The sequence below is a fragment of the Crotalus tigris genome, unplaced genomic scaffold, assembly GCF_016545835.1.
Source record: "Crotalus tigris isolate CLP2741 ecotype Arizona unplaced genomic scaffold, ASM1654583v1 scf7180000018371.15429387391:27106975, whole genome shotgun sequence".
NCBI classification, from domain to species: domain Eukaryota; kingdom Metazoa; phylum Chordata; class Lepidosauria; order Squamata; family Viperidae; genus Crotalus; species Crotalus tigris.
This window is the reverse complement of record NW_024096970.1, coordinates 25,713,360-25,725,584: the sequence shown is the minus strand read 5'-3', so window position 1 is coordinate 25,725,584 and position 12,225 is coordinate 25,713,360. Positions and strand designations below refer to the sequence as shown.

The 12,225-nt window shown below is 36.3% G+C and overlaps 1 protein-coding gene across 7 annotated transcripts in view; it reads left to right on the top strand.

Annotated features, from left to right (window-relative positions):
- The window catches only part of AKAP6 (A-kinase anchoring protein 6), a 288,472-nt gene that overhangs the window by 81,645 nt on the left and 194,602 nt on the right, over window positions 1-12,225 (top strand). For all 7 annotated transcript variants that reach the window (XM_039351877.1, XM_039351874.1, XM_039351875.1 and 4 more), the window contains one exon: window positions 6,385-6,507. In XM_039351877.1, coding sequence (XP_039207811.1) covers window positions 6,385-6,507 — 123 coding nt within the window. The remainder of the gene's footprint in view (window positions 1-6,384; window positions 6,508-12,225) is intronic.

The following is a 12,225-nucleotide window of genomic DNA, read 5'->3' as shown; positions in this document are numbered from 1 at the left end:
TTTTAAAGATGAAACTGCACTGCAGAATTTGAAGAAATACAGAATAGGAACAAGTGCATATTGTTATGCACTTTAGCATGGGAATGCAAATTAGGTCAGTTTATTTCCACATGAAACCAGATTACAACTTTGAACATCCATAATAGCATGGGTAAGAACCAAACACAAGACTAAACTGAAACATGGCAAAATGTTGTTTCCATGAATGTGGGCCTGCTGGCAAGGATCTATGCAGCTGCTGAGAAACACTAGGCTGCTGATTGTCTATTTAAAAAATAACACATATCCCTTTTATTCTAATGCAGAAAATCAGTGAAAATAGCAATGGATATGTATGGATGGATGTATAACGCATCCTCCTGCTTAGAGCAAACAAAGAGCAAATCACTACACTGTGTAGGGTCCCCAATGACATCAGTGTAGTATATCAACAATGACTTGATTTATTTATCTGTTAGGTTTATTTCCAATCTTTTCTTCAGGAACTCAAGATAGCAAACATAGCACTCTATTCTCTAATTTTTCTCCATAATAGCAACCCTGTTGCTATTGGTGAGTTTTCATTGCCGATGTCCCCAATGGTACTCCAATCTGTTATCCCCTACTACACCACACCAAGTTCTTTATACCTAAAAACATTTCAGGAAAGTTTCTGGTGTGAGTATACTGTCAGCCCTTCAAAGTGGACCAGATTAAGAAATCAAAGTTATAAATGCTGATACTACTTCTATTATAAGGTTACATGTACAGAATCTGAATATGACTCTGCCCAACAAGCACTTTTTAAAATCTTTGTGAGAATTTGGGAAAGTCATGTCTCAGACACTTTCTCAAATTATATTGTTTTTTCTTTGGAGTCAGATTTATTTTATCTGACCATTATCTTAGTTGGAGCTCTTTTACCTGTTCTTCAAGATTATTCCTTCTGCCCATTACACATACTTGCTTACCCCAATAATGGCCCTTGCTTGATAATCATATACATGGACCAGTTTTGAAAAGGAAAGTACAGAACATTAAAAATGGCTAAGAAAGTTTTGTTTTTTTTTTTGAACCTGAACGTATGTGTATTCCAAAATTGTCCTTCCATAAGTTGGAGTGTGCAACTCAACAGTAAAAAAATTTGTACATGACCTTCAAACATGTATGCATTAGTAAAGTGTGCACAAAAACTGGTATATGAGTAAAAAGATCATATGCAAAATATATATTAAAAATGTTCACAAGAAAAATGCACTCTGACCTCAACAAATTGTGTCTTAAAAGTAAAGTCAACTGAATTAAACAAAAGGTGCAGATTTTTTAATTCAGATCTTCTGAAGACAGAGCAAGAGAGTGAAAGTTTGAATCAATCAATCAACCAGAATAGAGCTGGAAGGGACCTTAAAGGTCTTCTACTCCAACCCCCTGCTCAAGCAAGAGATCCTAAATCATTTCAGACAAGTGACTGTCCAGTCTCTTCTTAAAATCCAAGCAGCAAATGTGTAGTACACTAAGGATATATATTAAGAAATGGCAATTAATAGCACAAGCGGAGCTTTACACAGATTTACGGACGGTAAACATTTCTTCTAGCAATGAGCTACTGTCAGACTGAAAGTTTTAATAATGAAAGCTTTTCTGGCTAAAGTCATCAGGTGCTCATCAAACTTGAACAAGTTTCAGGGGTTTTCAGGTATATTGAGATATTTTCAAGTGAATGACCATTGTGGTCAATTAGATCTGACTTCTAGACAAAAAATTCTGCTTCAGGCTTTATACTAGATTCCCATTCCTCTGCTCCTGAGACTTGCTAAATTCTCTTCCATCTTTGTGGGATCTTCCTCAGATACCTTAAGGAGTAAGTGAAATGACCAAACATATATCCAATGTCATCAGGGCATATTAGGTATCAAGTGAATACTCTTCTATATCATGCTATAAACATATATTGATATTAAGAATGGCAGCTATACCTACTCCAGTGTAGGATGGCATTTGACTGAATTTCCAATTATGTCAACTCAGTGGTGTAGTGACTATGCAGCTGGCCTTGAAGAATCTGTTAGGAATTATGAACTTAGCCCAAGAAAGCAGGAAAGTGTAAGAAAGAATATCAAGATTGCTTTGCCTTGACTCCTTTTGGTATAAGAGGGAAGAATAGAAAAATGTGGTCAGACTTTCAAGCTCCTGTTATTGTAGCCAAATCTATGAAGTAGAATTCTAGTATTCTTGTGACATTTGTTTCCTGACTTGATCTATCTTGACAGTTGGATGGTTGGGCTGCTGCTTGGATGCTATATCAAAATATATTGCCTGCATATGATGCAAGTAAATGCCACATTTTCACTTAGTATTGGTTAGATTTCTTACACGTTCCTGAAGAAAAATGATTGCATGCACTACTTATACAGTGACTCTCAAGCAGAAAACCAAAATCCAGGATAAGTACTGTTCTAGTCAATCCTCCCCTATTCTTTTGTAATGGTTAAGGCAATTTAACAAAATACCAGAGTTGGAAGGGACTCTGGAGTCTTTTAGTCCAATCCGCTGCTCAAGCAGGAAACCCAGTGGTGGGATTAAAATATGTGAACAACCAGTTCTCTGTATGGATGCTGCTTCTGGAAGTCCATTCCAGGCCTGGGCAACAAAAAATTAGCAACCAGTTCTGCCAAAGTGGTGCAAACTGGCTGAATCCTACCACTGCCTATATCAGACAAATGGTTGTCTAATCCAGGGCTTTTCAACCTTGTCACCCACTGTACCACTTTTAGGATATGGCAACATCCGAGTACCACCAGTCGCCTATCAAGGTGTCAAAAATTTGATGACCCAAAAAAAGAGAAAAAAGTGATAAAGTACAGGTAGTCCTCGACTTACAACAGTTCGCTTAGTGACTGTTCAAAGTTACAATGGCACTGAAAAAAGTGACCCCCATGCCACAGCTGAGCAAGACACCTGCCTGCCCATCCAGCGGTGCTCTTCCTCCTGTCCGAGGTTTCCATTGTTGTGAGCATTTCTGTTGAGGATTGGCAGGGGTGGTGGGGTGGTGTTTGGTTTTTATTCCTCCCCACCTGCTGGGTGGTTGCAGCAGGTTTTGGTCACTTCACATGACCCTGGGACACTCATAAATATGAATCAGTTGCCAAGCATCTGAATATAAATCACAAGACCCTGGAGATGCTGCAACATTCCAGCTGATCGACGCTTTTTCTGGGCTCAGCAGAAGTGCTAGGATCAGTGCCGTTTTCCAGCTGATCGGCGCTTCTTCTGGGCTCAGCAGAAGTGCCAGGATCAGTGCCGCTTTTCAGCTGATCAGCGCTTCTTCTGGGCTCAGCAGAAGCACAAGGATCAGTGCTGAGCTCCAGCTACAGCCTGGCGCTGATCCTGGTGCTTCCGCTGAGCCCTGACAGCCCTGCAGCTCCAGCCATTTCTCGCTCAGGCTTGTGCGGTGCTGCCACCAGTTCAGCTCATTCCCCTCCCCTGCTACCACTTTTCTAGGATGATCACGTACCACCTGCCAGGTGCCAATATACCACAGGTGGTACCCGTACCACTAGTTGAAAAGCCCTGGTCTAATCTCTTCTTAAAAATCTCCAGTCTTGGAGCACCCACAACTTCTGATGGAAAGTCATTCCACTGATTAATTTTTCTGTCAGGAAATTTCTCCTTAGTTCTAGGTTGCTTCTCTCCTTAATTAATTTCCATCCATTGCTTCTTGTCCTGCCTTCAGGTGATTTGGAGAATAGGTTGACCCCCTATGAACATGCTGTGTTCATAGCACTGCTTTTAAAAATGCTTGAAAGAATTTCAAAAGACATGGCTCTGCAAATTTTCCATACCTTGTTCACATTTTTTTAAAAAAATATTAATTTAACTAGGGTGTGTAGCGCCACTCCTGAAGGGACTACTAAAGTCTGGGCCCTTTTGACTTCCTCTTCGGCTGATTGCCAGCCCAAGGGGTCTCTCACATTGACACTTCTGCCTGACAGGGCATGTAGCATGGTGATACTCAGTCACGGTCGGCAGCCACACACATGGGGCGGTGATGATCGATCTCTCGATGGTAATCTATGTGGAATGATGGTAGTCGACCTCAGGCAGTAAGAACTGACAGGGGGTGATGGTAGTCAGTTCCTGATAACAGCAGCTGGTGTACAACGATGGTAGTCAGTCCCTGGTAACAGCAACCTGCTTAGGGCGACGTTAGCCAGTCTCTGGTAACAGCAACTTGCCTATGACGGTGGTAATCAGTCTCTGGTGACAGCAACTTGCCTAAGCCAATGGTAGTCAGTCTCTGGTGACAGCAACTTGCCTAAGCCAATGGTAGTCAGTCTCTGGTGACAGCAACTTGCCTAAGACAATGTTAGTCAGTCTCTGGTAACAGCGACTTGTCTAGAGCATGACGTACAGGTGCATCCCAACATTTCCTTTGGTTGGGTGCCCACCTTTTTCTAACAGGCACCTAACCACACTAGCTCCTGGAAGGAAGGAATTGGGAGAGTTCTAGATATGGAAAGACTACAGCTTGGTAACTGGTTGTTGTAAATGGTCAACAGTGTAACCAGCTATCTGCTAAATCATCTGATCTCGTCACTAGTGGTCATTTTGTAAGAGTGCCAACAATATAAGCTTAAAATTCCAAATGTGCTCATGGATGCAGAAAGTCTGGATAGTCCTCATATAGAGGCAGATAATCATGAATAGATATTTACAGTATTTGCCATAGGTTGGCATTTCATAATGACTAGAAGGCGATGTCTAAGATTAAACAGTTCTTTAAAATCTCATGATGACTTTGCTGTTTTGTGGTTATTCCTCCAGATGGTGCTGTTTACTTAGACAATGACACTTTGGACCTGACAATGTTGCACCCTCTGATAATAATTTTCAGTATCAGGCTTTCAGCATTTGAAATAATTTTCAGTTTCTACAGTTGTTTTCTTTTGAATAGTCTCCATAAAAATTTATAGATGTCATCAGAAAAATAGTGTTATTTTTTAAAAAAGATTCATATTTTTAATTGGAAAATGGACTTTGTTCCATAGCCATAGTAACAGTTTCTTATACTTTCATCTATTTCTGAAATTTATTGTTACACTTCAGGGATGTTCATTAGAAATACCTTTACTTGTGATAATAACATTATGGCCCTTACTGTCAGTACAGTATATTTTAGTAAATGTACAAGGGGAATGTTTATATTATTTAATAAATTATTCAAGCTTATCAGTTTTCTGTGTTAGTATTTTACTTCAGTATTTCAGCTTTTTAAATATTAAATATTATAAAATTTATATTTTAGTATATGTTAAAATATAGGTTTCAAATTATAGATTGTTTATTAATAGGTCATGTTTATATATTCAAAAAATATATTTATCTACTTTGAATAGAATTTCATTTTTATTATCTACATTATTATACCTCTGTGATCACATACACTGAGAATAAATGATACTACATATCTTGTCCTCTGTGAGAACAAAGTTTTAGTTTCTGTATCCCTAACTAGATATAGATTTGTGCAAAAGCTTCTGTATATTGTATGGTTCTAGCATATGTTCAGTAACTGTGCAACACAGCACAGTTTATTTTAACAGGAAGGAAGGAAGGAAGGAAGGAAGGAAGGAAGGAAGGAAGGAAGGAAGGAAGGAAGGAAGGAAGGAAGGAAGGAAGGATCAATGGTTATATCCACACCATACAGAGAAAGAAGGAAGGATCAATGGCTGTACTCAAACAATATGAAAGTTATTCAACTAGCATATGTTTCAAACCTAGGTGGTGCAATCAAATGTGATTTTGTCAAAAACAAGAAGTTGGAGCAACCCCCAAATGGCAGTTCTTCAGTTGTCTGTTTCTGAATTTTTAAAAATCCTTCCAGCATTGCACAAGCGGCTTTGTAAAATGTGGGCAGAAAAATATATAAGAAATAAAGCTTCCCCTCTCTCTCTCTCCTTGTCTATAATGGCTCCAACTTTGATTGGCTACAGGAAATTTTCATTGATTAAAAATAAATAAATAAAAAAAGAAAAAAATTACTTGGTGCTAGATCTCAGAGTTGCAGTTTACTATTAGTATGTGCCAAGATGCATCTCTCTCTCTCTATCTTTCTCTCTCTCTCCTGCCCCTGGTATAAAAACATATACATTTTCAAAATGGCCTCTAATGAAATAGGGGTTTTCCATGGTTATGACAAGAAATCTATAATCTATAATTTATATTCATTGCTGCCCTAAATTTTCTCAATATATGTTAGGCCCAATTCCTTTTCTCTCATCCTTCCTCATCATCACATTGTTTTAGTATACAGCTACTTACTGGATGCAGAGCTGTATTATAACTGTATTACTTATTTACAATGTTTTTTTAACAACTGTCTTTTCTTGTTTTCTCTTTTTCAAGGGGTTTGTAAGCAAGTTGGATGAATTCATTCAGTGGTTAAATGAAGCAATGGAAACCACAGAAAACTGGAGTCCTCCAAAGGCCGAGACAGACAGTCTTAAACTCTACCTGGAAACACACTTGGTAGGACAAAATTATATTGTTACCTAAATCGGTAATAAAAAAAGTTTCTTTACTGCTGATGTTCATTATCTATTATAGATAGTTTGGGCTTTCCAGAAATACGTACATGTATGAATTAGAAAGTCAGCCAATTCATGAATGGGGAAAAAGGTAGAATCCCCTTTGGAGGTTTTAAATGTAAATAGTGTAGAACAAATGCTACAGCAGGATTAAGAAGCCCCTAAAATAATAAATAAATCATATTCTTAGAAAGTAATATAGTTTTTATATTTAAATATGTCACTTAGGTGAGATGGGAGGTTTAGAAATTTAATAAATTGTAAACAAGAACTTTATAATAGTAATGAACTCTTTTTTGCATTTTTAATTATTTTATTATTAATTAATTAATTAATTTTATTAATTATTTAAATAATTAAATTATTTAAATATTTTTATATTGTACATTTTTATTTATTTAGAAAATTTATATACCAGCCTACTCATTCACAGCGACTCTAGGCATTATAATATGAATTTTATATTACCTCATTATCTCAAAATCCAAATAATCCTGGAAGAAATATAACTATTATATTTGCATGACAATATAATTATAATTGCATGAAGAAATTTGGAATCCATTGACAAAAACAATGAGGAATAGATTGATTGATAGATGGATGGACAGATAGATGTAGACAGACAAGATAGACATATGGCTATAGATGAAGAGTAGAGAGCCAAATCTGACTTCCAGATAATGGTGATAACATTAGTTTTCAATATCAGACGTTCCATGCTCAAAGCAATTAATTTTTGTTGTATACCATATTATATGTTAGGAATTAAGCTGCAATCTTATATATATTCTCCATGAACTCAGTAAGAATTACCTTTCAATAGATACGCTACACAATTGCACACTTTAAGATAGATATCAATTAGACATATATGATCGCATTGCAAAATTTTAATGTAGTGTCTTGTTTATAGTTGAAAGATAGAGCTAGTCAATGCTTTATATTATATTAATTATAATGTCATCTTTTCAATTGATATTGTTTTGGCAGAAACTCTAATCTCTATTTAAGCAGAAGTCTATGAAATTAAATTCCCATGAAGTGCAGTGTCAAAATTATCCTGATAGAGTATTTGAAGGAGCAGGTGCCTGAACTCATTATGTAAGACACATGACAAAGCTCTTCATAGTGAGTCTTGGATAGATCCACACATAAAACATTTGGCTGAACTCATGCTGCTGCGAAAGAAAATCTTTTGTGTGTGCCTGCAATAGTTTTTCTTCTCTGAACAAAGGGAAGAGATATGTAATTTCTCCTTCATGGATTTTGTTCAACATTAGATTGGAAGAGAGTCATTACAATAGTAGGATATGTCTATGGTTGCATAATAAAAATGATATATTTGTGTACGTGCCTTTACCACTAGTATGAAATGTATATGTAATAGTAGTATATTCAGTGGTGGCTACCATAGCCTTGTTTGTGGATTCCTAGGAGGAATCATGATGGAAAGATCAAAGGGTTAATTAATCCATCATCTATTCTCATAGTGGCCAATAAGACATCATCAGGAAGCATACAAGCAGGTTATGACTGTAAGGGTATCTTCTGGCTTTATGATCTCCAGCAATTGTTATCCAGAAGAATACTACCTCAGTTACTGCAAATAATATGAAGATTTGTTTTATTCCCCATGATAATTCTTTTGTGCAGCTGTTCAAACTAGTAAGCACCACTGTATCTTCTCGCAATGAATTCCTTTCTTTTATATTCTGAATCCCTGCTATTCGGGTTGTCTAGATTACTCCATTTTAGGGAGAAAAACCTATTTATATCCACTTTTACCAGTCTTATTTTTATGTGTCAAGTATTTTCACCTTCTTATTTTATCCTTCAATGTAACATCTTATAGCAGTGATTCTCAACCTTTCTAATGCCGTGGGCCCATAATACAGTTCCCCATGTTGCGGTGACCCCCAAGTGGGTGTGGCCACCAATAAGAAGGAGTAGGACAGCTAGGGAAAAGGGAAAAAAATGGCGGACAGCGTGGTTTGGTGACCCCCGTGAAATGTTCATTTGACCCCAAATGGGGTCCCGACCCACAGGTTGAGAACCACTGTCTTATAGAGTTGTTCCAAATTTATGACTACTTAGTTTGCTCTTTTCTGTATCTTTTCCATATCCTTTCCAAACCACAGAACTAAAGCTGAACATAGCATTCAAAATTATAAATCATATAGCTTTAATTCACATAAAATAGGGCATTATACAGTTTATATATTTAATTCCTTTCTCACGGCAACTGTACACCGAGTCACCATTTTGTTGACATAATGCAAAGATTCTTTTCATGGCCATTTGTTACATATTCAGATCTCATGATTTGATTTTTTTTGTCTCTTTCTAAATCATTTAATTAATTAAGTTACATAAAGGCAGTTTCTTCCAGTTTAGTGAGATCCTTTTGAAGTTTTTCCTTTATCAAAATCCTGGAATAATTTGGAATTATATAATCTTAGCCATTACACTGCCAGTCTAGCAGCATATCATTTTAAAGAAATTTAAAAGCATTGGTAGAAATACTGTATGTAACCCTGAGAATTCTACAGTTTTATATTAAACCAGTGCAGATTCTTCAATGGTGTGCCTTGCTGAGCAGTGAAGTGTAATTGCAGTTCTGCTCATTGGACATGAAAATAACTACCTATCATTTTTGGAGGGCAAGAACACAGAGCAAGATCCTCAATACACCCCAAGCATGCTGGCAAGGCAAACTCCACTCATCTTTTTTTGTGTGGGTACATCAAAGCAGGTTTTTTTCCAGACTTGTGCAGATTGCCTGCTGCATTTGATTATGTTATAGGTAAATTCCCCCATTCCTATTAGTTAATGTTCTGGGGTAGCCATGCCTCCCCTTTGCTATCACTCATCAGCATCTCTACAACCATTTTGTCTTGGACTGCTGGCCTGACTGTGCTCTTCCAAATGTAAAACCTTTTATACAAAGTCTGCTGGATTCTAGACTAAGGTCAGAGATGACTGGTCAAAGAGCAGACTTTTCTCTTTGTTTCCCTTTTTGAAAACTACCCTACCAATGGAGCAGCGGAAAGATGAAATGGTCTTTCAGTTCACAGGATGACCAGTGAAATTGTGAAATAGTGAAACTCCCAAATGCTGGGTAAAAATTGACAAGAATTCCATGAATTTCTCCTTTGGATTCAAGTGACAACAAGAAAGATAAAACTATCTACAGTTTTATGTAAGACTGGCACACCTCTCTCCAAAAGAAGAGGATGCCTCACAGACAAGGACTATATGGAAACTATATGTCCAAAGAAAGACCCATTCATAGAAAGGAATATAATTGGTACTTTTTTTCTCCAATATATCTAAGAGTGCAAAAGAAGCAGGAGGAATCTATCAGCCAGGTCCAATGGTAATTATATATGATCAGCATCATTGCCAAAACTAAGAAATTGATTGAAAGGTAAACAGGAATATCTTTAGCCAGCTTCATTCCCAACTAATATAGCACAGGAAACAATCAGCTTAAGACTGCTACACAGATATACCCATTGAAGATGTACAGTAAAGACAATCATGTCTATCTTTAGCAATGTTTTCTATTAATTTGCTGGGGTTGGATATTCAGCTAGTTTATTGGACATTTGGACCATCTTTTGAAACCCAATAATATACAGAAAACCACGCACCTGCCCTCCACAGAACCTCATCCTTATTGTCCACCTGGTGACTATTGCTCTGTTTTGTAATACTGAAAGAAGTTACAATAACAATAGAAAGTTTACAACAGCAGTTTCAAATGAAGTAATAGTTTGTCCTTATGAAACATGATTGTTATCTTTGGACCAACTATAAGGATATAAGAAGAACTATGGTATGGCAGACAAATGAATTAATTAGTCCCTTATTTTGTTTCAGAGTGGTGAATCAGTTGTGTAAAGTAAACCCAGAAGGAGAACTGCTATATATTAGCTATTCAGCTGATGATCCCTAAACACTAGCATTGCTTAGTCTGGACAGTTTTCCTTGGAAAGTGATAAACTCAGTTTTGATGACTAAAGAAGAAAAAGACACCGGCCTGAAAATAATATAGCAAACAACTACCATCTATTTTGCTCTTGTTTTCTGTGACACTTGTAGGTTGTGAAAATAATTTTCCCCTTAAGACCAATGTGTTATTGGTTAATCTATTGCTAGATTTTGCTATATGTGCTTTGCAGCAAATTAGACTGAATTTTGTGCAACTGTAAAATTGCAAATCAAGCCCCAGAGTTTTGGCCCATCTTTATTCATCATATTTTACTTCTTCAGTCAACATTATTACTGGTTAATAGGTGCACCTGTAAATCAAGCTGCATTGTGTACTTGATACGTTATGTTAAGTGAATCTTTTCTAGGGCAGCAAGTCTATTTTTTCTAATGAAGAAGAATATCTCATCTTTCCCAATTTTCCTATCAAACACATCTACATCATCTTGAGGCAGCATCACATCCAGCTGCATCAATGCTCTGCTTCAATTATATGAAATTACCCAAACTCCTCTGGGGTCCTTTAGGTTTTCTTTGCTATATGAGGCGCCTTCATGTACATTTCTTGTGAAGTGCATGATTACAAACTATTCAACACAAGCCTGTTTTAAGTAAACAGTAAATTAAATATTGTCAGAGCTTGTTCAAGCTTGCATCTATGAACGATTTTTTTTTTTTTTTTTAAAAAAGGATTTCATGAAAAGTAACGCTTTAAGAAAAGTAGCTGCACTAAGACTCCATGCTTTTCCCTTTTTGGGGAATGCTTGATCTAGTTTATATTTTTGGCTTGAGATAATTTTCATCTAGGTTTCAGCATGATTTGCTTAATTGTATTAAAGTTATGTAAATATATTACATAATTTGATTTATAAAAGCAAAAAGCTTAAATTCCTAAAATAGAAAAATTCATTATTTCATTCTGCATGAGAAATTCAGTGCTACAAAAATAGTATTGCAAGAGTTTAAGGATTAGCTTTTGGATATATATTTTAAAGAAAATCTTTATTTATTTAACTTCTAACAATTATTAAAAGTAGGATATGTAGTATAACTCGTTTGTTATTCCTATGCAGCAAACAGTACCAAAACTAATTTCCTCTTATATGTTTCCTCCCATCTATCAGTTTTCTTCAGTTGAGCTAAGGGAACTGGTGATGATAAATGCGACTATATATGGAATATGTAAGAATACATAAGGTATTTCCTTATAGTATACCATTAAATGCACCTTACCAGTTCATGAAACTCTGCAACTCTTCCCCCTCCACCTCCTGTTTAGCAGGCTTGTGTTGAACAGGGATAGATATCCTCCAATATTTCATTTAATTGAGCAATGCTATGAAAATCAGCTTGAGAATTATTGGGTAGCTGATACAGAGGCAATGTCTTTTTGGATTAAGCGATGTGAAAATGACATTTCTGAATGAAGTTTCTCTCTTATACGTTCATGTCATTTTACATGGAAGCATTTTAATGGCTATGCCATAAACCATTATAAAAGTAAACCGGGATATAAATATGATGTATTTATGCATGTAACCATTCATGTTATGATAATCATAATGTGGTTTCTACAAAACACAAATTATCTGTAATGAAATTCTCATAAAGTGCCAGCGATATGGTCATTTTCTATCACAGAACTATTTTAACTATTCACTAA